The sequence below is a fragment of the Protopterus annectens genome, chromosome 7.part0 (assembly GCF_019279795.1).
Source record: "Protopterus annectens isolate FY-2018-M chromosome 7.part0, PAN1.0, whole genome shotgun sequence".
NCBI classification, from domain to species: domain Eukaryota; kingdom Metazoa; phylum Chordata; order Ceratodontiformes; family Protopteridae; genus Protopterus; species Protopterus annectens.
The window spans coordinates 271,333,503-271,361,090 of record NC_056739.1 but is presented as its reverse complement, the minus strand read 5'-3'; the positions used below and the strand labels follow the sequence as shown (position 1 = coordinate 271,361,090).

The following is a 27,588-nucleotide window of genomic DNA, read 5'->3' as shown; positions in this document are numbered from 1 at the left end:
TAAACAGGGTTGTCCCTTGTCCCCCATTGCTTTTTGCTCTAGTTATGGAATATTTTACAAATTATGTAAGATCAAATAAAAACATCAAATGCATACTAATAAATAATGATTTAATGCCCAAAATACATTTATTTGCAGATGACATCCTATTAACTTTGACTGATTGCAATTCTTCTCTTATTGCACTATTCTAAGCAATAGAAATATTCCAGAAAAAAATCAGGAATCAGTTTTATTGAGAATAAGTCTAAAATATTACCTGTTAATTATAATATTAATAAAATAGATAAGAAATTACATAGATTGTGAAAGATGGCAAAATCTCTTACTTAGGGATAATCTTGTCTGACAATATTAAAGATATAACAACCCTTAATTATAACAACAAATTCCATAAAACAAACTCTTAATAAATGGAATATTTTTTTCACTATAGAAGAGAGACTCTTTTTAATTAACATGATTATCCTTCCTAAAATTCTATATATAATACAATCTTTATCACTCTCACTCCCCCAAAAAATATAAAAGAGTATAATTCTTTGTTTCTGAGATTTTTATGGTTTCCTAATAAACACATTAGAGACTGGACATCAGGTGGTATTGGTCTTCCAGATTTAGAATTACATTCCTTATCCTCATTGGTTAAGACAATAATCTGTTGGTTAAATAACAATTACAATGCCATGTGGAAAGATATGTAGGGAAGTATGTGGTATAAATCCAATAATTTAGCAAAGTCATATCATACTAAAATAACTACTAATACATTTCATTGGTTAACTCTTATTATATTAATGCAATAATGACCTCCTTTATTTTTTTCATTTTCAGGAACCCAATTGCCTACACTCAAAATAGTATTAATACATTTAATTTAACAACAATGACTACATTTAATGACAAAAACCTGTTATACTGATATCAATTACTAGACAATAGGAAGTTACAAAATGTTGACCATATCATTAATAAGTTCTTTCCCCACATTCATTGATTTACTCATTACTTTAATGCACTAGAGTACAACTGGAAAGGGACTTCTATCTAAAGTATATAAGGTACTTAAGAAATCAACAGTATGGCACAGAGAAAGCTATTAGGATTATTTTAGACTTGTTAATAATAACTCAAGTGAAAATTATAAAAAAAACTAATATTCCAATCTTCACAACAGACTATTTCATCACTAAGGTAGATGATATTCTCTTGGAAGTTCTTAGACAGAACCTTTATCACACCACGTAAAGCTGAATTGATGTTTAATAAAGACATAGAATGCTGGATATGTAAACTAAATGTTAAAGCTGATTGGCAGCATATGTTTTACGATTGTATAAACAAAAAACTTATTGGGATAATATGAACTCTCTCTTACAGTCTGCTTTTAATGATACATTTATACTGACCAAATCTCTTATTTTATTTAATACACCTCTTCCAACTTGTGACATAAAAATAAAATACCCTCTTTCATAGGTTCATAGGTAGGTATCGTCCCAAGAGCCTACGTAAGCCTAGCCAACAAGGTTCCCTGGCTTATGCCACCCAAGAAAGTGATTTTCCTGTGCCACTGTTGAGCAGAGATACTGAAGTGATCCCCAGGGTGTATTTCCTATTTCCCATCCACTCATCAAGATTTTTCTTGAAGAGCGCTAATGAAGAATTTGCTTGACATAGATGGGTAGCCTGTTCCAGAGTATGGGAAGTCTCTGGAACAGGAATCTATCCCTCCAGCATGTCCTGTTTATTGTGGTGACAAGGTTTAGGCTTCTTTTAAGGAGTATCTTAACATTAGCAGGAAACGCCATCACCAAGAACTGGAAAAATCAGCCACTCCTACTATGAAGGAACTTATACACTCGACAACTGACGTCTGTCATCTTGAACTTATGATCAAAGACAGGAACATGTAGAATCACCTGTTCATATAATACATGGTTGAAATTCAAAGAACCGCTGGATAAACAGGCTTTTATAATTAACTAATAACTACTATTATCTCATTTATTTTTCTGTTTAACACGCTTTGTTTTATAGTAGACACCATTGTAAATAGTTATTTTAGTTGTTTATTATTGTTCTTTGAAATAGGTATATTTGTTTTATACTACTTCTATTATCATATATTAATGTTTTGTTGTTAAAATTTTCAATAAAAACAATTGAGAAAAAATAAGTGTATACCACATTAACAGTAGAGCATATCACCTGCTGAAAATAAATACAGTGATTTTTTTTTTTGAGGAATGAAATTTGTAAATAAAGGATATATTGAAATGAGGTAATTAACTAAGGGTATAGTACCTATATCTAAAAAGCAATGTCCTATGTATGGCTACAGAGCAACGAAGAATCTGAATACAATATAACAGCTGCAATGTTGACTTTTCTTCCTGCAATTGAACATGTTAATAGTATCACCAAAAAAAATAACATATGTTCCCCATCTTAGAGCTGCAACAAACATCAAGAGTATTCCAGAGAACACTTGAAAAACTAAAGTACACATTCTAAGAAAGTAATGTAAGACATTTTTCCAAACTAATTTACTAGTCACCCAGAGGGTGGAAGGGAGCATTATGCATTGAATATACCATGCCTCCTTCTTCTACAAGAGTTTCCTTTTCCTGGTTGATGGTCAAACCCTTAAATGTAACTGTTGATCTTAAAACACGAGCATTCTGCTGATTAGTTTTACAAACATGCTTAGCAATAGGAATTTTAAATGCACTATTACATTTTCCAATTTTATGAAATGTATTTTGTGTGCTCTTTTCAACCTATGCATAATTTTGATAGTTCATAGGTTCATAGGCGTGTACTAGGCTAATGGCCCTGGTGCCTTTACAAACCTAGCCCATAGGATTACTCTGACATTGTGCCACCCAACCTTAGTTCCCAGTGCCTCTGTCGAGGCCTGAAAAATAAAGCAAACAATATATTACTCTTAATGAGTTAACCAAATAAAATGAAGCATTGCTTATTAATTAACCATCTTAGTCCCTAGAGTATCAGAAATTGTTGGAAGCTTGGAAATAGAAGGCATATGAGTGTGTGTACAAAACATAAAGGCATGTCTGTATGACCTTAAAAGCATCTTCAAATTACTTTTCAAAACTTTTTGAAGTCATTAATCAATTATGAAGTCTAAGTTTAGAAAATATATATATATAATGAGTGTTCAAGTGACTGCATTAACTTCTCAAAGGACAAAGTCATGGTATAAACATTTTGGAAATAAAAGAAAGAAAAAAAAACAAATGCATGGTTTTTGAATCCTAAAGACAAGTAAGGTCCCCATTCATGTGAAACCGAGCTCTTCCCTAAGCCTGATCAAATGTAGTTTGGACCAGTTGATAGGAAATCACAAATTCACCCCTGGCTTTTGTCCATGGCCATTATGGACAGTATCAGTTTGTATAAGCTCTAAGGCACAGACACAGACCAAAGCCATTCTAGCCCATAGGCATTGATACTTGGGAAAACTGGGGGATGAATGGCTAGGCTTAAAAAGGCTCTAGGGTCATTAGCCTAGTAGCCATCCTATAATCATGGCATTTTAAATCCTCTCTGTGTGGTGAAAGTATTGTTTGATTAAAGTGGGGTTTGAGGTAGCATGAAGATGAAAAACGTAACAAGAGAGGTTGATTCTATTAAGAGGGAAACAGGTAAGAAGTTGTAGATGAATCAGATAAGAAAACATGGCAGAGCAACAAACAACGTGTTACTAAACAAATTAGGAAGACTTTGGGTGTGGGACTTAAGTTAGTACCTTCAACAACCCACTGGCTAGGCAACACAGCACAGAATTTCAAACTGAGATAAGACAAATAAGGAGAGATTGACCAGTAAGCAATAATTCTAGGTCAGTCCCAGGGTCGTTGTCCTTTCCTGTAAGTTATACGTTAAATTCCTGTCTGTGACATTACAGGCTGGGATCAGGTAGTAAAGAAAATGCCAAAGGAGTTGGCCTAGAAATTGGAAAAAGTAGTCACAGACTTCCTGTCCAATCTCAGTTACAGGCTGTGGAAATCTGAGCTGTTTATTCACCTATGTGGTGGTCAAGGGCCAACAACAGCAGGGTCAAATTTAGCAACATGCCTAAAATTCATCTAAGCCAAAGCATGCATGAGATAATGCCTGTATGCAAGCAGGCTTAACACATTGTATCTCACATGCAGTCCATACATTTTTTTTTTTTTTAGGAATACTGATTCACAATGGCATTTACAAGTTTATCCCTCCACACTACAGGATGGAAAAAACATAATTTATGGGAATCTTTCCTAGAAAACAAAGTTCACTACACAGCAGTATCTTATGGGCCTTCAGCTCACACTAGCTTGTACTGTTTTCTTACAGCTCTTTTTAACACATATTGTATCAGAAAGAGACAATTGTTCCCCAAAAAACTTAGGAACTAAGGCCTCAGACTCTGTAATAACAAAGACCTTGTTTAGCTATGCAGCTTGGCAAAACTTGCAGTAATGCCTTCTAATAGCTCAATTTCAGGCAAAACAGATGCAAGTTGCTTGTATTGATTGTGTCTTTCAGCTTTTCCCGGTTAGAGGTCGCCACAGCGGAACTCCGGTCCGCTAATGATTGGTAGTTCATTTTTACGTACTGAGTTACCAGCTCTGATGCACAACCTTCAACGAAGGTACGCCCATTCACGTATGTCTCCACGCAGAAGACGCTCTAGCTGAGAATCGAACCAGACAGCGTCTTACTGTGAGGCAGCAATGCTACTGCAGCATCATCACCGCGGGTATGCAAGTTGTTTGTATTAAAAAATAAAAATGCTTCACATTAACCTGGAAGCATCAAGAGCAACCACCTATGTTCATAGGTACATACTGCGCTAACAACCACTAGAGCTTTTATATGCCGAACTGTGCAAACTAAATGTGACCCACAAGTTTTATGTTTTAGACATTTTTTTTATACAGGGTAATTTTTGGTTATGACACAATTTACTAGCTGTTTCTGTCCATCAGAGACATAGGCACCAGACCAGGGATAAATTTCCAGTTTCCCATCCACTGGTCTAAGGAATGCTTTAATAGGGGTTGGGGACAGACTTTTTGCTTCCCATGGATGGGGAGCTTATTCCAGAGAATGGAAATTCTCTGAGATACACATCTGTCTCTCCAACATGTCCTACTTGTGTCACAGTCAAACTGTAGGTCTTTGAATCTAGCAGTTGTGAAGCTTTTTGTCTTCAGGATATACAAAAAGTTCACAAGAGCAGGGTCCAAGGATGCCTTGAGCTCCAGGCATAGATCAACTCTCGGTAGTCTGTATGAGACTAAGTGTAGAGGCAGGACTTTGAGACAATCCATACAGGACATAGTGTTTACTCCTTGTATTCTTTTTTTTTTATGGAACCTATGCGGACATTCCAGTTGCTGCATGTTAGTGGCAGGTACATGCTGAAGGGGCATTATACTCTATGATGAGTCTGATGAGGGCCTAGTACAGTGGTATAATGACTTCCCAGAACCTTGCCATTCTTTTACTTATCAGTTGAGCAACAATAAAGGATTTTCTTACTAGCTTGGACACATGTTGGTCAACGGCTAGGTTAGTATCTATAATAGTTCCCAGATCCCTGACTAGAAAGTCAACACTTAGGGGCATTTTATTGATGATGTGTTTTCCCAGGGTAGTCGACTTTCCAAAAGGTACTATAATGCATTTTTTTTGCATTGAGTTATAAGTTGTGACTTTGGCATCAGTCATTTCTTTGTGATAGACCTTCCTGTAGGATGTTTTTGTCTTGGGGGGATTCTATGGCTGCTCCAAGTCTTCCATTATCTGTGAATTTAGTCAGCCAGAACCTTGTGACATTGGCTTTGATCCCCAAGAAGTAAATGCCAGAGGACTGGGCCCAAAATAGAGGCCTAAGGGACTTCACTGGTGACTGACCTTTTTGTGAAGGTAGCTTCACCAGTCCTAAGCTCCTGGGTCCTATCCATGAGCAGGCTGTCTTGTCCAGAGCATTATAAAGGTGTTTGCTTCTAGTTCTGGAAGTTTGATAAGAATGAACAAGTAGGATATTGTATCAAATGCCTTTGCCAGATCTAGGAAGACAGTATGCATCACTTTACCCTCATCCATTGCCTTGGTGAACTTTTCAAATAAATCCATCAACTTCAGTAGGCATGACCTTACTTTGACAAAGCCAAGCTGGGATGAAGCCAGTGTCTGGAAGTCTTGTATGTCTTTTTGATCATTTCCACTTTCGGTGGCTTTTCAAATATGACTAGTCAGACCAATGGGTCTATAGTTTTCAGGCTCTGTTGATGATCCTCCCTTATCATGGGGGATGACCACTGCAGTCCTCCATTCTCATAGCACAAAACCTGCTTCAAAACTATATTTAAACAGTGACTTCAATGGTCGTGATATGTTGTATTTTAGACTATTCATGAGGCATGCTGGGATGCTATTGGAGCCAATTTCGGCTGTGTTCTTGGCTTTAGTGAGCACAGCCATGACATAATCTATAGTTATAGTTGGAGGGGCTATGTTTGTGGGTATTTCTTGGGAGGTGGCTGGGAGCAAGTGGGGCTGAAACTGGAATGGAAATTGTCAGCCAACAGATTTGCTATGTTGCCAAACTCGGTGAACATAGCACCATTAAATCACCAGTTCAGCACACTGCTGTGTGCTGCTCTTAAGGTTTCTGACATAGCTGAAGAAGACCTTATTGTTGTCTTTTGCTTGAAAGGCTACATTAACCTTGAGGTTGCCTTTATTTGACCAAATTAGCCCTCTTACATTCCTGTTTAGTTTAAAGAGACAGTTCTTTTTGGGAGTTACACTTCCTGACTTTAGCCATGATTTTTTTTTCCTTTTATTGTATATCCTGTTTAATTTAGTATGCCATCAGGGCAATTTGTTTTTGGAGTTACTTCTGGGATTAGTTCTGATAGGAACAGCAGCCTCTATGCAGCCATTGACATGGCTCTATAGAGTTATGGGGGGAGGGCATCATTCTGCCATATCTGTGAGAATGAGGTCCAGCATGTTGGAGCCTCTGGTGGGCATATGCACTAAGTGGACATGGGTATTTATGTTTACAAAGTCCAGGAATCTCTATCCCTACAGATTTTAGGCCAGGTAAGACCCACAGTCTATAGAGGGGTAATTAAACTCCCCCATGAGTAGGGTGTTTGGTTGGATGGTAAGTGTCTCCAGTATGCCCAAGTATGTACTGTGTGTTTCTTGGGACATGGAGGGTGACCTATATCTAGCCAGAATATGGCATTGGATTTTATCTACATTGATTTGAACATGGAGAAACTCCAGTATGTCATCCTGTTTAACCAACACAGAGGTATACTTGTTATTGATGTATATTGAGACACTTCCACATTTAGCTTCTGTCTGTGTAGCTACTGGTTTAAAAATGTGGAAGGCAGTGAAACCTTTCACTGCCGGGGTACTCTCTGCAGCTTTAAGCCATATTTCAGTAACTGCGTAGATGTTTATACTCTCAAGGGTGAGGAGGTGTTGAAGGGAGTGCAGTTTTTTGTTTAGGTTCCTGACATTGAGCAGTAATAGTGAGGTAATTTTGGCAATTTACAACTGCCTAAAAAAGGCACTATAGAGGTGGATAAAATTTAGCCAGTACTTGAAAACCTTAAGGGGACAGGTGAAGACCATCTCTGGCAAAGTAACACGGTCTGCTAATCATGTCCTCCCATGCTGACAAATATTGGATCCCCTCAAAATAACACTGGAAACTAAGCCAATTGTTAAAAATCAATCATGTTTTATTCATATTATGGCATCATCCTCAGTGAAGGTAATATGCAGCTCGGTGCTAGACTCATACCAGACTCTTTGTACAGTCCAGGGACATACATGTCAGGTCATTTACACCTGCGTGGACTACAGTGGAATCACACTGGTACCTGTGGTGTAATGATTTGAGTGCAGGCATAATTGGGCAGATCCTGGCTCCAGATAGGCAACTAACCTACATCTTCTCCTTGTTCAGTCTGCTTAGAGGGGCATCAGTATGTCTTACAATGGAGTCTCCTATGAGTAGAGTCCTGAGAAGTCTGTGTTCTTGCTTTACTGGCTTCATATTTGGAGCTCCACTGGGTGTGGGTATATGAGTGCTGTTAAGTGTTGTCTTTGCTGGGTGCTTTTGGGTTTGCTGCAGAACAGCTTTGTTGTTTATGAAGATCGCATTCAAGTGCCTAGGTATACATTGATCTATGTGTGTAACGTGTGCTGTGCGTGATGGGCGTTATGTGCATGGTTTTGACAACTTGATGCATGCTTATATGTGAGAATTTAGTCTCCAGTGACACTGTGCAAGTACACCTCTGACAAACTGTATGTGTTGCTTTAAGGATTATGTGGTTGTCGGTACCATGAGACACTTAACTATATTGTCTCAAGACAAATATATATAACATATAAAAATGTTTTTGTCCTAAGCAATATAAATCTATACTGACAACACCACTGTAGTCTGGTACAATAAAACAAATGTCCACTCATACTTAAGGAAAAGAAACAGTGATACCTCATATTGTCTACCTCCTCGGTTGATGCACAATTCTGGCCAATAGCCTCATCAAGAAATGGCATCTTGCGTAAGATTGAAAAAGAATGGATAAATAAATGTTTTAACACTTGTCACTTCTGTGAGGAACTGCCAAGAATGATCTCTCTGCAGCTCTGCAGAACACATGCTGGGGCTGTTTTTCTTCAAAACATCCTACCTCAAAGTATGCAAAATATATGCACTTCCATTTCTCCAGGCATTCCCACATTTTCCCCTAATTAAAAAGGGTGCTGGGCTGCACCAAACAGACAGTAGTATGTATCATCCTAAAAACCCTAAAATGGCTAAGGTCTGATGTTTCTGCTACTGTGCAAGCCCTCTCAAACTCCACTCTCAATCCCAGTATTTCAAGCCTCTTAAGAGAGGATAATAGCAAGCTCTCACAGCCTTTTTTGTGACACCCCAGTCTTTCTGCTTGAATAATTTTTCCCTAATTCCAGGCACACATTATTGGCCAAAGAATCATATTATTTATGTGATAAATGAAGATTAGATCTAAAAAATGGAAGATATTTTCAGTATGGGCTAACATTAGAAAATGTCAAATACATCCTTTAGTCATAAAATGGGGCTTGTTAAAGGGATAGCATATTACATTGTACTGTGATTAATACGGCAGAACGTTAAGTAACTTTTTATAGGACACTCCAAGAACAGCAATCATGTTTACATCTTTCTTCAGGAATGCCTCTAGCAGGACATGTATTAAGACTGCCACAGAGTTGTGTGCCTGGATCTTCAGTGTACACTAGAAGCTGCATACAGTCTCTGGACAGAGTATTCTATTAAGGCTGTCCATTACCATGAGCAATATCATGTCTGTCAGTACTGGGCAATGGATTTCTAGGCGGGACAAAGGGATGGACTCCATCAGTATGGATACCCACCCACCATTCTCCAACAGTGTCTTCCTTGCTGGATGCTCTGATACATATACACGTGGGCTGCTTATTACCATCGTTGATACGGTTTAACACAAGAAGAACTGAAGATAGCTTGGGACACATTTCTTTTTGAATTAACTAATATTCACCACCAATGTAAAGTAGCATTGTCGCCTCACAGTAAGACGCCGTTTGGTTCGATTCTCAGCTAGAGCGTCTTCTGCGTGGAGACATGCGTGAATGGGCGTACCTTCATTGAAGGTTGTGCGTCAGGGCTGGTAACTCGGCACGTAAATATCAATTACCAATCTCATTAGTGGACCGGAGTTCTGCTGTGGTGACCCCTTACTGGGAAAAGCCGAAAGTCACAACAACAACAATGTAAGGATCAGACAACAATAAGTCTGATACTGCAAAAATGGCCATGCAATCTAGTCATTGCTAGAAAATAAAGACTAATGCTGGATTGAATCGTTACTCTCCAGTGGGAGAGAATGCCTGTCTCATAGTTCTACAGTCATAGTGCGTACCTCATACACCTGTATTTTTTAATGGAGTTCACTGTCATTTCAAGCCATATGATCTCTGACACAAGGTCTTGAAAGAGATCAATACAGTTCAAAGTGAAGGCCAGTTTATCATCATTGTTGATGAATTACGGTCTGTAATTTAAATGCATATTGGTGGTACAAGGACAGTATTTGCTGAGATTATAACCATTCCTCTTCCATCATCATCTAACAAGAAACTATGGAAAAAAGAAATGCAATGTCCTGACAGTTGAAGACATTTTTCACACTGTTGTTCTCAGCGCACAAGCGAAGCACCCTTACTTGTTTTGAGCAAGCCAACTTCCTGACACAACTAAACAGCACATTAATATCTATACAGAAAAAAATAGATTGTGAATACTTAATAGACAGATAAATGGATCTGAGAATGCAAAACACAACAAACAAAATTAAACTAACAAGAACATCTGTTGGAAATGAAGTACATCACTTACTTTTGTAGAAATTCTTCCAGCCCACACAGCTTAAGGACAAAGTCATTCACATCTACATTTTGAAGGTCTTCATGAGTATAACACAGAGTCTGATGGATCAAGAGGTCTACTATTGAATCACCTGCATACCAAAAAAACAGTGTCACTTTAAATTTTAAAACATGTAAATTACTCAAGTTCTGTAGGCTGTACTGTACTATTATAACACAGCATACACATCAGAGTCTAGTTTGCTATTTTGAACATCAAGGACAGAAAGATTCATCATAGATAGCATGCCAACTGGAACTAGATGCATCACCATCAATTAACCAGAGGAAAGTTCTTTTATTTTGTTGCATTCATTTATAAGTAATTAAAATATGAAACAAACAGATGCGTTAGTTTCATATGAAGACCCCATGTGATTGGCCTATGTCATTTGAGATTGGTATGGCACACATTCTGGGGATGTTCTAAGACTCTACAGAAGCAGTACTTCTCTTTTAGAAATCTATGTTGCTCATTAAAATGACTTCAACATAACAGTATGGTAATATAAACTTTTGCTGTCTACAGTACAGATGTTACTGGAGTAAATAAACATAGTTTGCCAAAACCTATGGCATTCTGGATATTTTTAGCTGTGTGCAAATTACAAGTGTATTTTTCACATTGTATAGTATTAAATGTTTCAGAAAATTAGATTATAGTTTCTGCAGTAAAGTCATACTTTCGGAGTACCTTCTCATATATTTACCCCTATTTCTCTTACATCCCATTTGTGGAACTATTGAGACTGTGGATTCATTAAGTGCTTAATTACAAACAATTAGACAAAAACAACCCAGCCAAGACACTAATGTCTTTGTCCACTGCACTGTAATGGTCCTGACTATAGCTTTACACATAATAAATACCATGCCACTGATGTACTATGAAGCCCAAATCAAGGAGGTGATTCTGCAAGTATCCATCCATGGTACTTTCTGCACTTTTTGGCTACATGCAGTTTGTTAAAATGAGAGGTCATAATTCTGAGCTAGGAATGACATCACTAAACCCTGCAGAAAATAATTCTAAACTTAAGGACTTCAGACAAACCTGCTACTATCCATACAGGTGAATGTTATGCCCATATTGTCGAGTCCTGATCATCCCTAATGGAAGAAAATATAATGGGACGTTTAAGAATAAACAACCCTGACATAAACAACCTCTATAACAAAAGAAAAAAAAATCTTCAATCGTACAGTAGATCATAAACTCCTCACATCAAAGGTCACATCAAAATATACTCGCAATTCACACACTGAAAATAGGAATAAGACCCTTGAAAAATAGGAACATCCAGCTAAAAATCAAATCATCTAATTAGGATAGAATTTGAATTCCAAATAGCACATAACTCTTCCCGCTTCTGATAGGAATCAATAGGAATGTGGGAAATTACTCAAACAGGTTTATAAAAGAGAGAGTGACACAAATGATGGAAAATTTATAAGCACATTATCAAAATAGTATAAAATCTGTAGACTTTAATAATCTACATCACAACATTTTTATCATAGAAGGTCATTTACTTTTGCTTTGGGAAGAAGGGAGTTTTAAGATGCGTTGAATCTTTCTTAAAACTATTATTGCCACTAGTATGCTGGTCGTGTAGTGTGGTTTTCTAAGTACTAGACAGCTTCAAACATAAGTGATGAGAGGGATTTAGAAATTGTGTGAACGGGTAAATCAAGCCTAAAAATAAGGCCATACTTCCAAAAATAGGAACATCCTAAATCAAGCCTGAAAACAGGAACATTCCTCCAAAAGAGGGACATTTGAAAGGTCTACATCAAGGAGTTAAAATCTACAATCACAGCTACCAGATCAAATCAAAAACTAAAATTAGCTTCTGAAGTGAAGATTCATCACAAGTCCGTGTTTAACTACATTAGTAAAGTAAGAAAGCTCAAGGAGTGCTCAGAACGAAGCCATAATGGTATCACCCAATCTACCCCAACTGACATAGCAAATGTACTAGCAGACACATTTAGCACAAACTTCCTCCCACAATTATCCCTTCTCTGCCATTTCCCATGTCTCTTACACCTCCTAACATCACAAAGTTGCATGCACTGAAGGTACTTTCTAAGACCAAAAACACTACTACCATGGCTATAGAAAACTTATCTGGATGCCTTATAAGCAATGTGAAACACACTCTTATTTAGCCTCTCCACAAATTAAGCCTACATGCAGGTTATGTCCCCAAAATATATCTAACCACACTGATGATGGCTCTACATTAGGGCGCCCTTACCATGCACCCTAGGGAGCAACAAGCCCATTAGCTTGACTAGTCTGATTTGCAAAGGCATGAAATGTGTCATAGCCGGCCTCATTAGCTATGAATTAACAAAAAAATATTAGGCTAGATCCACAACAGTATGGCTTTATCAAAGAGATCCTTGGTCAACTTCTTTGAGAAAGTCATTCAAGCTGTACAAAGCAGTTATCCTGTCTTCACAGCTTATCTGGTTTTGACCAAGATATTTGACACTATTCCCCATGCTGGCACTGTTAATAAGCCAAATGCCTTAAACATCAGTACTTATATGGTGATATGGACAGCAAACTGGCTAAAAGACCAAACACTCATTGTCCAAGTGGCAGGAGCCTCCTGTAAGTATGAAGTAACTAGTGGTGCCCCTCAGCACTGGGACCCTTCCTTTTCAGCAACTAGTCCTCCAATCTCCAGACCAGAAATTAGGATAACTGGTTAGCTAAATTCATAGAGGAGTGTAAACTGGGCATTATTGTTAAATCCCCCTCATTACAACAGAGATGTATCCTTGTAAACAAGTAGTGAGATGAAAAAGGATTAAATGCAACAAAATGAGCTATTCACCGATTTAGAAATATAGTCAAGTCAAAATACAGCACAGCTAATTCTTCTCTCCAAAATGACAATGTAGCTAGGGTTCTAGGAACCTGAGTGGATAACTCCTCACATTTGGCCACCATGAAACTAGAGTAGTCAGAAAATCATTCTGCTTAGCACAACTAGTATCTAAAGGCAACTCATCCTCGTCAAAACACCCTTGTATGCCGCTCTAATTAGACCTATATCACGGAGTTGGGCTCCACCTAGCGAGACAAATTAGCAATCTCTAAGGGCTTTCAAATTGTCTAGTCAAAGCAGAACTGCATGTCTAAAGACACTGAGCTACCAGGAAAGACTTGAAATACTGACCCTTTATTCTGTGTCTTATATGCTCTTAAGGGAGATCAATGCCTTGGATTCTGAACTATCAGTGATCCTATCCGCTTTGATGTCTTGCATCTCAGCAAATCAAACAGGTCCTCTAACACCAGAATAACAGACAAACTATACAAACAGAGAAATAAAACTCAATGGACGGATGCATTTATTATCCAACACCTACCTCTCATTTAGAATAGACCTCCTCATGATGGTTAACAATATGACACCTTAGAATCCTTCAGTTCTAACTAGGATGACTGGGTGGGTTCTCAAACTTGTCCCTGGAATGAACTGCTTTGCTCTTCCTGGGAAGGGGGTAAAACAAAAGAGTGGGTGTTAGCAAGATGCACGTCTTTTGTCACAACTGCCTCGTAATTCCTATGACCCTATGCTACTGTCTCCATCTGGTCTTTGCTGAACCAGTAGCTCCATGTGCCTCATTATCCTTACAGGACAGGTGATACTGAAAGGTAATAAATGCAATAACGCTTCTCAAAATTATGCTTTTCAAGATCTATCAAACCACTAGCAAAAAAGAAGGCTAATTTAAATGGAAAAAAATAACACAGTAACAGAATGCAGCTGCAATGATGTGGTGGATTATCTCAGTTGCCTACCTAGTGGAAGACCCTGATCTTATGCATTCTACTGTTTGCCGTGTTCTAATGTTGTTTAGCTCTGCCATGTATTACCAGAGTCCTGATGTTTTTGTACTTGTTTCGGTGAAGCTTGCTCCTTGTGTTTGCCAGGGTCTGTTGCGGGTTTTAAAGGCTCTCAAAGCCAAACTAATCTCTAGAAATAAAATCTAAATCCATTCCCTCAAACTACAATAAAAACCCTGAATATACATCAATTTACTCAACATCAGAGTGTTGTCACCTGTTAAAAAGTTAAAGAAGCCATAGAAACTGTATAGAAGCAATCACATCTTCCCAGCAATAAAAATAAAAAATAGCCTAAAGGACAATAGAGAGAGATAACAGTCATCATTCTTTTCATCTAACAATAGTACAACTACCTTCTTTAAAGCTGACACCAATTCCTAAAAGGACATTTTCCCCTTATTCTTCTCCTGCTCCCGCACCACACTGCCCATTCCCCAAGACAGTCTCTCTTCTGCCAACAACTCGAACAGACAAAAATGTTACTTTGAGACTATCAGTCTACAAAACTGAAAGCTGACTAAATTTCCTGACAAGGGACACTCTTCTGATGGCAGTGTACACAACCCCCTAAAAATTACTTCTCCATATAGTGCAAAAGCTAAAACACATACTTTAACCTTTTTATGCTTTAGTATTATCCTGGGCCATGTAATGTTTGAGCTTTTGCATGATTCTGCAGCAATGATCAGTCACTGCAGGCTTGTTGGTCAATAGATCGCTGACATATATGGAAAGTATGAAAGCAACAATTTTCTCCAATATTAAGGTGTTTACTCAGCCTGAACAGCATTGCGGCAACAAAATAATGAAATGTACATCTGTCTGGTAAAAGATAAGTACAATACCTTTCAGTTATGAAACATTCACTGTCTTTGATTTTACTTACTTATGCACCTGAGCAATGGAATAACCATGGATGAAAGCTGAAATTTGCAACTAAATGAGAGACTCCTAGGCTGAATATCAACATTTCCATGAAATGAGAAAAAGCAAAGTGAAAGGCATGCTATCTTGAATGCATATACAAAATGCATATATTGGTAATAAATGCACCATTCTATGCTATGTACATTTTATGTGGCTAAGAAAGCACTCTACTAGAATGCCTAACACATTTTACGTTAGAATTTAATGCATTTTTTACATTTTTAATATGTTTAGAGTGCATTGGCCATTGTCATTGGTGCAGTTTTGTAAAGGGTGCTTTTCATTCAGTGGCTATTATTGTGTTTTTGTGTTACGGCAGCAAAGTAAGTGAAGCAAATCAGTAGATTTTCTATAAATAGTCTGTGATAGACATACTTAAAACAGTGATGAAGAAGATAAGATAATTGAATGGCTCATTAGTGTCAATAAAAAGACTTGTTCTTTAAATGTAACTATAATATGTCTGATAAATTAAGCCTGTTCACAGCATCTGCAGTGATTTTCTATTCTGGAGGCACTGAGAAGAATTATTTAATGAAATGTACGTCACTCAGTGTAAAACGAAGTGAAAGTCAAATCCGGTCTCTTGACATAGACAGTGAAAGGGCATCTTCAAAATGTAGCGCATCATGTTTATTGGAATTATTGACATTTAAATCTCTTGGGTATTAAAGGCTGAAGTAAAACTAAAAGTGAAATCTAACTGAATCAGCCGAGTAAACATTTTCTTCCTTTTAGAGAACCCACCTTTTCAGCTCCCAATATGAAGTAGCAAATGATGGCTATGGACACTAAATACAGATACAACTACAAATATGAATCATGCCAAAACGTTAGATTTAAAATACAGTAACAGCTGTCCAGCAAGTAGGCACAGCCACTAAAGTTGCTTATAGTTGTTGGAGTTATGCTTTTTCTGTGTATGACTGTGAAAAGCATCATCAAAGGAGTTAGATACATAAAAAGTATTCAAAGCACCACAGTAAAAGAGAATCCACCAGAAGCATAGAAATGTAAGAGATGATAGTTCAGATAAAAAGATCAATGTATGCTGAATGGGAACTAAATTTACCTGGATTCATGTTTAACATATTCCTTAAACCTGATATGAGAAATTTCTCAGCAAGGAGTGGATGTCATTATTCATTCAAGAAATATGTAGAATGCTTATGATAAACTCTGCTCATTCATAACTCTCCTCATTCACATTCACCCCGGGATCAATACAGTGGCTCTACTCGACAGAGGCACTGGAAACTAAGGTCGGGTGGCACGATGCCAGGGTAATCCTATGGGCTAGGCTTGTAAAGGCTCCAGGGCCATTAGCCTAGTACACACCTATGGGCCTATGAGCCTATAGAAATGCTTCATTTGCATCACTAACCAAAGTCTCCATTCCCATTATATCTCATGGAAGCTGTAAAGGTTCTGTACTTCAGCAACTTAAATAATCACGGACAACATAATTTATTCTCAGAGTCTAGCATATTGTAGAGTTTGTTGTTTACTGTCAACCACTTTGAATGGCTTCCAGAACTGATGCAATACACTCACTCTCCTCTACCAGGTACGATACAATACTCTATCCAACATGGAGAAGATGAACTAAGTTTGTGTTTGATGTAGTTCTCCATTCCCTCCTCCTAAGCAGACTTACCATTGTTTGTCTTAGGAATGGTCCACTTGGATGGTTTAACAACTACCTTGGGAATAGAATTTGATCAAATTGGTTCTGACATCTTTGAGTCCACAAACTTTGCATCTGGTGTGCCTCATGGATCGGTCCTTAGGGCCATTCTTTTTGTTCTTTTTATTAGACACCTTAGCAGAGATCTCACTTGTATCAAAGTGATTTCGTGCACAATTTTATCACACTTTGATCAAGTACTATTGTCTTTAACATACAAAGCCACTCTGGTCAGACTGCTTACTTAAAATCTAACAATGGTTCAGTATTAATCTGCTCTTAGTCAAAGACATCAAAACACCTTTCATGTTATCTGACACCTTTTATTGACTAATAAATGCATCTGACCTACACAGTAAGAGTCCACCTGCTTTTATCATTACTGTGACTTCCATACATAAACATCTAGGGATTTTGTTCAACCAGTCCTTCAGCATTAACTTCTGTGCTGAAACCACATCACTTAATGTCCTCAATAATCTTAATGTGGCTTACAAATTCACAGAGTTTCTCAGTCCAGAAATTCTCAGGTCTAATGTGAAAAATACTCTAATTTCAAAATTTAAATACAGACTTCTCCATTAAATATGTTTCCCCAGCACAGCAGCAAACTGCTTCAAACTGCAAAGCGTAAAATCTGCCACTTAATTTCCACCTCTAATGCCAGGCAGCAGCACTCTTTCTGCCCTGCTATAATAAGCTACCACCCCATGCACCACACACTTCTCTTGGCTACATTCATCAGTAAGATGCTGCATCTGGAGAGGTGCCGTCCCATTTACTGCTAAACTAACTGAGGATGACAACACCATTCCCTTAGATCTCAAAGCAGTCTCCCCCCACTTGTATGACCTCTCATTTGTACTAGCTGCTGCTCAGCCCCCCCGAGTGATATAGCTCCAGCTGTTTGGAATATCCAGTCCCCAGACATTAGAAATTTGGAATACTAATTACATTTGAAATAATGTACCATTTACATTTGACAGACACCTCCAACTATTTTTGTGCTTTTACTGACACTATCAATATTTTTGTTTTTCCCTTTTTTGCAATATATAGTATACATCTAGATATGAGTATTTGTTTTGTAACAACCTGCTCTCTTTACGAACCATTCAAGCATTGTATACTACTGCCCTGTACATATCCATGTTGTCTGCATTTTGATTTCTGTAACCTTCTCTGCACTGCTTACATTTTGAACCATTGCTGAAAAGGCTCAGGCAACCAGCTCACCTACTGAGTTACTAAAATGTAAATGAATAAATAAATCCCACGGTACTATGTGGTCGATTAATGCGCCTCTTCACTTTCACATTCTATTCTTCCGCCAGATACATACTTTTGAAAACTGTTACTCTCCTTTATTGCTGTTGCTTCATTTATGTTTTTTCTATACTTCAGTAATGCTATCAATTTCCAGACTTTCTTATATGTAATTAATTCCTTGTGTTTCTGTGTGATTTCTGGTTGACACCAACATTTCAGGTGCTGCTGTTAATAATTTCTGCATTTTATGTCTCTGCAATAAGGAAGGTTGTAGAACTGCAAAAGTAATGTACGTAGAATGCCTCACTGTCAAAGAGGACAGAGTCAGCCTTTAATGTCTACAGCCTTAATTTAAACAGCATCTGAGGCATTGGAGAGCTAGCTGGTGGTAGACAAAAGGGAATGAGGGAGGTATTAGCCACCTCATCGTCTGCAGGGGTGTGTGTGTGGGGGGGGTTACCTAGTCATGGTCAGTATCAGCATGACGGAGAATTAAGGACATGGCTGAGGATGACTACACAAGGTCTGCAGTAGAGGAAAGGCTAGGTCTTAAATGCAGAACCAAACCTTGTGGGGAACACATGTAGACCTCTCTCGCCTTTCACCTCCTGATTGTAAGGGGTTAAGTAAAGCATAAAAACCTCTCCTTAACAGTATAGTGGGGTCAGCTTTCAATGGATAGTACATTTCCTGAAACTATTGTGTGTTTCAGACATGTATTTAAACACAGTAGACTGAAAGGTGCTTTATGGAATACAGTTGTGTACACTTACCATAAATGTAGATGTTCGAGTGTATTCACTGTTGCAGTCCTAACCAATGGGTTATCAGGCTCCCGGTAGCCCTCGATCTGCCAGAATACCAATGGTAAGTAAAAATGACATCGGCTGTTATCGGTTGTAAAGGACGTCAGGGAGGCAGCCGATGTCACTTCCTCAGTCTTTCTTGCCATAACAGTCAGAAGCCCCCAGAAAACAAGGCTTATACCAAATTCAGCCTGTACCTTAGGAAAAGAGAAAAAGGGGGAAGGAGGGAGGGAAAGCAGGACTGCAACAGTGAATACACTCGAACACCTACACTTATGGTAATTGTACACAACTGTACTATGTTCATCGTGTTTCACTGTTGCAGTCCTAACCAATGGGTTGATTACCAAAGCCCAGAGAAAAGGGAGGAGGAACCAACAGAATCAAGGATTGGAGATAATGCCCTGCAGAACAGCAGTGGCAAACCCTGCCCTGGCTTTTGAAAACAAAGGTAAATTATAATGCTTTGTGAAAGTGTGAACAGAAGACCATGTGGCAGCTTCCAAAATGTCTTTAGTAGGGACACCCCTTAAAAAGGCTGCAGAAGTGGAAGCTGCTCTATTTGACTGGGTCCTAACCTCTTGAGGAGGAACCTTGCCATGAAAGGAATAACAAAAAGTAATACAATGTGCAATCCACTTAGAAATGGTTTGCTTAGAAATAGCCTTGCCCTGGGCTCCAGGGGAAAAGCTGACCAATAGCTGAGCTGATTTCCAAAAGACTTAAGTCCTGTCCAGGTAAAACTTGAGCTGTCTATGCACATCAAGAGAATGTAGGATCCTATCACCTCTATTTCGAGGATTAGGAAAGAAGGTAGGAAGGTGTATGGACTGATTAAGAGTCAGGCTAGAAACCACCTTAGGCATAAAGGAGGGGTTGGTTCTCAGAGAGACCCTATCTGCATGGAAAATAAGAAAAGGCTCCACAGCCATTAAAGCCTGCAGCTCCGAAACCCTCCTTGCTGAAGTTATAGCCAAGAGAAAGGCAGTCTTCCACGAGAGAAACTTTAAATCTGCAGTGGCAGCTGGCTCAAAAGGAGGAAGAGTGAGTTTCTCTAGAACAAAATTAAGATCCCAGGCTGGTGTAGGTGCCCTTCTGGGAGGTTTTAAGTTGCAAGCACCTCTGAAAAACATTTTCATCAAAGGATGAGAGAAAATGGGTTGTTCAAAAGAACAATGAGCAGAAATGGCTGAAGCATGGATCTTGATAGAGGAAAAAGAAAGACCACCCTGAAGCAAATCAGCCAGGTATTCCAGGATAAGAGGAAGGGTAGGCTGAAAAGAAGATTCCCCTCTAGCCTGCATCCAAAAAGAGAATCCTTCCCATTTGCCAACATAAGACTTCCTATTGCTAGGCCTCCTGGCCTCCTCCAGCATGTCAACCACCTGCTGGGACAGGGAAGAAGAATAGGATGGAAGTCATACAATGAGCCAAGCTGCCAAATAGAGAGACTGAAGATGAGGATGTAGAACATTTCCCCCTTCCTGAACCAAAAGATATGGCCTCAGAGGAAGATGCCAAGGAGGAAATTGGGAGAGACTGTGAAGCAGGGGATACCAATGCTGCCTGGGCCAGTCCAGAGCTATGAGAATAGTCCATGGTCATTTGTCCCTGATCTTCAACAATACGCTGGGAAAAAAAGGAAGAGGAGGGAAGGTATAAATTGACAGCAGTGTCCAAGGGAAGGACAGAGCATCCACTCACCAGGCTCTGCTGTGATGCTGTCTGGTGCAAAAAAGAGGTAGAAGATGGTTGTCTGGAGAGGAGAAGAGATCCACTTGAGTAGTGCCCCAATGTTGAATGATGCTGTAAAAAACTGCTCTGTTCAGCTGCCACTTGTGAGGATCCAGGGTCTGTACGCTCAACTGGTCTGCCAAAACATTGAGCCTTCCTGGAAGAAACTGAGCTAGGAGATGCAGGCCCAGGGATGCTGCTATGAACCAGACTCATGCTCTATCTGCACAGGAGGTAAGAATGAATCCCTCACTGATTGTTGATGTACCACATGACTGTGGTGTTGTCTGTCCTGACAAGAAGGGTCCCTGGAGAAAGAAGATGCTTGAAAGCTAGTAAAGCCTACTGGACTGCCATCAATGCCTTTAAATTTATGTGCAGGTGCATCTGCTGGGCATTCCAACTTCCCTGTATGCATCTGCCATCCAGGTGAGCTCTCCATGCATAGTCCGATGCATCTGTGGTAAGAACTTGAGTGGCCAGGGGTGGGCGAAAAGGCATGCCTTTGTTCTGTAGACAGGCTGTTGCCCACCAAAGAAACTCTGTCTACAGACATGGAAGCAGAGGAATTATCACATCCAGGTCCTGTGTGTGTTAACACCAAGTGTTCTTGCGGTACCATTGCAATTTCCTCATATGCAGTTTTGCATATGGAATCATGAGAATGCAAGAGGCCATGAATCCCAGAGCTTGCAGGTATTTCCTTGCAGGGAGCTGGGACAGACTTGCCAAATCCTTGAAGTAAATTGAAAGAGTTGTCTGCTTCTCCTGGGTGAGATATATCATCTGGGTGGCTGTGTTCAGACTTGCTCCCAAGAATGTAATCTCTTTGGATGATACCATTTTTGATTTTTCCACGTTGAGAGTGTAACCCAGGGAAGAGAGAAGAGTCTTCACAAATTCTAGATCCTTTAGCAGCTGTTCCTGAGAATTTGCTTGAATCAGACAGTTGTCCAAGTATGGATAAATCTGAATTTTCTTTTGTCTGCAAAAAGCAATGACTGGAGCCAGGCACTTTGTGAAAACTCTGGGAGCAGTAGATAAGGAGAGAATTGATAATGTTGGTTGCCCACCCTGAAACGAAGGTATTTCCTGGAACTTTCCCTGATAGGGATGTGAAGATAAGCTTCTTTGAGATCCAATGTTACCAGCCAGGAATCCTTTTCTAACATTGGCAGTAACTGATGCAGAGTGAGCATTTTGAACTTTGGAATTATCAAGAAAGTGTTCAGGATGGATAGATCCAGGATAGGATGCCAGGTGCCTTCTTTTTTTGGAACTAGGAAAAGCCTGGAATAGAATCGCTGGCCTACCTGCTGAGCAGGAACTAATTCTATTGCTCCCAGATGTAACAGAGACAAAATTTGCTTTTCTACTTCTGCCCTTTGATTTGGAGGAGCATCCGGGAATCCTTTGGGTACTGGAAAGGTGTGGAAAGAAAACTTGTGCCCTAGGGATACAGTTCTGAGAACCCATTTGTTGTCCATGATGGTGGCCCAGACATTTGCAAACAGGGCCAACCTTCCCCCTAAAGGACTCTCCGGGCAGGCAAGAACAGGCAGAAGTTGGACAGAGTCATTGAGAATGTTTAGACTGAAATGCAGGTTTAGAACTTCCCGCCTTGGAAAAGGAAGCCTGCCAATGCTTAGACCTTTGAGGGGTAGCCCCCTGCCCCCTAGAAGATTTGTAATGTCTAGTCCTAGATCAGCTCTGTCTGCTAGTATCAGGGAATGTCCAACTCTTAGAAGGGTAATTCCTGCTAAAGCGAGGAGGCTGAACTTGCAGAAAGTCTTTAACTGTCTGCATAGACTTGGCCTTGTCTTCCATCTTCTTGAGCACTTCCTCTGCTTTGCTGCCAAAAAGACTGTCTTTATGTAAAGGTACATCTAAAAGCTTAGCCTTAACAGGCTCTGGTAGCGGCTGCCCCCTGAGCCAAGCATGCCTTCTAATAACAGAGCCAGTAGCTGTAGCCCTACAGGAGGCTTCTAGAATGTCAAAACCACAATTCAAAGAATGCTTATTGACTACACTGGCAGAATTCAGCAAATTCTGCATATCCTTACTCTCCGCCAACTGAGGCACACCTGCTATCCTAGATTTAATAGCTTCCAAGGTGTGCTGCTGGTACTTCAGCATATGAAAAAGACAATTAGTAGACCTAATAGCAAGAGTGGCAGTGGTATAAACCTTTTTACCCCACCTATCTAGGTTCCTGGATTCCCTGTCAGAAGGAACAGGATTTTTAGTAACAGTGGCCTTAACTCCTTTAGGGCCTTGAGAAACAACCTCTGGATCAGCCAATGGATTCATGAAAAGAAACAAATGAGAATCAGGAACTCTATAGTACCTGTCAGGTTTCCTGGGAGCAGGGGGAACCAAATTTGGAGTCAAGGAATTTTCCAGAAAAACATCATCAACCACTTCCAAAACAGGAGGAATAGCCAAAGGCTTATGCTGAGACAAATCCAAAAACTCCCTAATCCTTTTCTTAGAAAGGGGGTAATCCTGAGTTTCCCCATTTAAAATGTTCCCTGAGAGTATTTAAAGTATCACCAAAAGAGAAATCTTCTGGAGGAGAAGCAGAAGGGATGGACTCCTCTGCGTCTGAATCCTCAAAAGGAGAGAAAGCTTGAGAAACTTCTTCTTCATCCACAAAAATACTTGAAGTATCCGAACCTGAAAAGCACAAAGCCTCAGGGGAAACATCCCTACCCCTTTTTGAAGGAGGAGGCTGTGAACCCCTAATAAGAGTCAAAAGGTCATCAGCCATTTTAACCATTTGAGAATGAGGGGAATGAGAGGAAACTGGAGCCTGCTTCTTCACAGGCTTACGACTGGAAGATTTACCTGCAAGTCTAAAGGATTCGGGAGGCCTGGCAACTGCCAAAGTTGCAGCCGAAGTCGTCGGTATGAGCTTACTGTCTGAACGAAGAACTGAGGTCTCGGACACTGGAGCCAGCTTCGCGGCTCTGGATCCAGCTGAAGAGGCAACAGGTGGAAGGTCAGAAGGCAAAATGGATGCCGAAGGCCTGGGGATCTCAGAAATGGGTCTCAACCAAGGCCTGCGTTGAAAATATGCGGGCTACAGGGGCTGCAAAGGCACCTCACTGGCTACCGCATGACTGACGATCAACCTAACATCATCCAAGGACTTGACCTTCGGAAGTCTGTCGCGGTCCTTATCCTTATGCTTCATGGGGATATCCAAAGCTTGAAGACCAGCGGATGCCATACTGACAAACTTAGGCCAAACTCGAAAATGCTTAGCTAAAAACTTAGCCCGATGACGAATAGTACGCGGATTAAAGGAAGCACAAAGATCACAATTAGGAACGTCGTGGTCAAGGCCTAAACAAATAATACAGTAGGAATGAAAATCTCTATGGGGAATCTGCTTTCCACCCTGACATTCATTAAGGCAAGAAAAGAGGATCCCCAATGGGGTACTTAGCTGTAGTTGACTTCAACTTCATAGTCGGAAACACAAAAGGTAAACTGCCGACCGGCACTCATGCAAGAAATGCTTCTGCTTTGGGCTCTGTGGCAAGGAAGACTGAGGAAGTGACATCAGCTGCCTCCTTTTATATTGGACGCCCTGACATCCTTTACAACAGATGACAGCCGAAGTCATTTTTACTTACCTTTGGTATTCTGGCAGATCGAGGGCTACCGGGAGCCAGATAACCCATTGGTTAGGACTGCAACAATGAAACAAGTTGAACATCCCAAAACTGGTTTCAAAACTCTTGCTCTTCAATGTTTCAAAAGGAACTGTTTTGCAAACAGGATAGAAAAACAAACCACTGTATGAGAAACTGCTGCATCTGGTAATTATTTAGTTTCACATAGCTGCAATGTTCTTTTAGACAGCTGAGTACAGTTGCAGAGGATGTGGAGGTCTCTGTTCTCCCACAATGAAAGGTAAAGAACCTACTCAAAATAAAAGGTAAATATTTTGTTCTTTACAATGCCCTACTCTAAAATAACTATTTTACCTTTGCTTGACAAAACAACTCTTAGTAATCTTCAGGGAGACTTGTTCCTGAATTGTACCTGTCAGTGTGATGTGTTCCATCTTTCCTAATCAAACATGTTGCATACGGGGAATTGCCACTAATTCCCTTCAATATCCAAACACTATCAAAGAATGGTACAAAACGGGAATTACTTGGATACCCATGAGAATGAACAATGTACCACTCTTCACATAAAACAACGCCTACATTAAAACCATTATCTGACAGTACTACTGTAGGTCTCTGACTGCTTCTGTTGATTTTACTATAACTGCACTGTTCTGCAGTAATGCTTTCTTTTTATTATTCTTGCAAATATACAACATTCCTCCTTGTCTTTTCTGTCCCATTTTTGAAAGGATCACTTTGAAGGTTTTTCTGTTATACTCAAAGATGCAAAAAAGATCATTTTGGATCTGCACAATAGCAAATAGACAATAATACAGGACAGATCCTTTTACCAAAACCTGGTTATTTCAATAGCAGTCCCTAGTTTACTTTGGATTGTCTGCCTTTTATTCATTAATGAGTGCATTATCTTTATAAAGATACATAACAGAGCTCTAAAGCCTACAGTGATCCTCATGAACCTGTAACATTTCATTTTCATCATACAAACAAGGATATTAAAAAAAGGCAACAAAATATCATAGCACAAGGACAGAATCATGTATAACTTTAGCTTTCGAGCTTTCATCATTATCCTTAGGCCAATGAAAGTCTGCCACACTCAAAGATCATGAACTTATGGAAATCACGACACTAATACAGAGGTCAGGGTCCTCATAATGTACAAACATGTACCTATATATATAATGTGTCAGTGTGTGTGTGTGTGTGTGTGTGTGTGTGTGTGTGTGTGTGTGTGTGTGTATGTACATATGGGTCTACTGCCGAACATCGAAAGCCAAGATAATCGAAGACCACATCATCAAGACAAAGTAAACAAAACCCAGTTCATCGACATACCAGATCAACGAAGACCTTCCCATGGTAAGTAATCACTCATTCAACAACATACAAAACCTAAGCCACACCATTCTAAACCCACCCAGGTGGGGGACTATGCCCCCACACCCCCAACTAAATATACCAATCAGAGATCACACTACAGTTGGAAAAATGGCAAAGTTCAAAGTTCACCTTCATGGCCAACAGGTTACTTACCCTGGGAAAATCTTCGATGATCCGGTGTTTCACTGAAATGGGTTTTCATTTATTTCTTCTCGAAGATGTGGCCTTTGATCATCTCGGCTTTCTATATTCTCAGATAGATGTGTGTGTGTGTGTGTGTGTGTGTGTGTGTGTGTGTGTGTGTGTGTGTATATATATATATATATATATATATATACACACACACACACACACACACACACACACATACAAAAAACACGAGTGCAGATCTGCATGATAACTGCCTTCAAGTACAGATTTTACTGCATAACTTCACAGATGCTGATTAAAATGTGTTGTTACAGTCAAATTTAATTTTGGTGACTACACTGTAGCAGTGCATGTCTCACTTCAAATCACATTTGTGTGACCTACTGGAAGTGATGATATCTAAACAAGGGGGAGGTCAAGACTCTATATCAGGGGGTGATAAATGAAGCCCCCACACACAAAAGAAATGTTAACTGAGTTGTATTTGTAGTGTTTTTAAGGTGGAAGTGCACACAATCATAAAATAATTCTGTGTTTGTATCTTTTGTATTTATGTACGTGTGTGTGTGTGTGTGTGTGTGTGTGTGTGTGTGTGTGTGTGTGTAATATTTGGTAGCATAGATGTGTGGACAATTAGGCTGCGGTTGTGCAGTGGTTAGCATTGTCGCCTCACAGCAAGAGGTTCTCCGGTTCGATTCTCGGCCGTTGCGCCTTCTGTGTGGAGTCTGCATGTCCTCCCCGCGGTCGAGTGACATTTAAAGGCATGCAGGTAGGTTTGTGCGTGAATGGGTGCGCCTTCTTTGAAGGTTGGGCATCAGGCTGGCAACTCGTCACCATAAAAATCCACTGCCAATCATTAGCAGACCGGAGTTCCACTGCGGCGATCCCTAACTGGGAAAAGCCTAAAAACATTAGTATAGATGTGTGGACAATTGCAAACAAACAAAAGTTTTCATTTTCTGATCCAATAAAGTGCAATAATGTAGGCTTTCAATGGTTGTTGTACTCAACGTTTTTGATGGGATTGCTGTCCAATTTGCTATTTTCAACCACTGATGTGCTCATTATATATTTCTGACGGATCAATGACCAACTTACTGTTGGTTCACTAACAGGAAGTACATTATTTGGTTCACTTTGATGAATCCAAATGGTTGAAAGCCCATTTGGTTGGATGATCATTTGGCTGAAAGTCAATTTAGTTGAATAAGGATGAAAACATTTAAGTTATTTTGAAAGAATAAAATATGTGAACCTGTACAGTGTCTCTTATAGATATCTAAGAGGATCTTATTCATATATATATATGGGGCATTTAGAGACAACCGTCTTTGGGAGTGTTTGGGGTTATCAAAAAGTACTAGAGAATCATCAGACAATCTTTGTAGAAGATTCTATAGGAATGAGAAGTGTACTAATTGGTTCTCTGACAGAGTAGATGATGCATGGAACAGACTACTAAATTACATTAAAGCAAGTACTAGTTTAGATATTTTTAAGAACAGCCTGGACGCTTATTATGGCAACAAGTGTTTTGGTATATTGACAGGCTAGAAGGGCATTAATGCCCATGCTGAAATATTTGTATGTATATGTATGTATGTA

At 39.4% G+C, this 27,588-nt stretch overlaps 1 protein-coding gene across 1 annotated transcript in view; it reads right to left on the bottom strand.

Moving 5' to 3' along the window:
- Positions 1 to 27,588, bottom strand: part of PIK3C2B (phosphatidylinositol-4-phosphate 3-kinase catalytic subunit type 2 beta) — a 1,063,900-nt gene that overhangs the window by 755,924 nt on the left and 280,388 nt on the right. Inside the window, exon 5 of the mRNA XM_044076750.1 lies at positions 10,481 to 10,601. Coding sequence (XP_043932685.1) covers positions 10,481 to 10,601 — 121 coding nt within the window. The remainder of the gene's footprint in view (positions 1 to 10,480; positions 10,602 to 27,588) is intronic.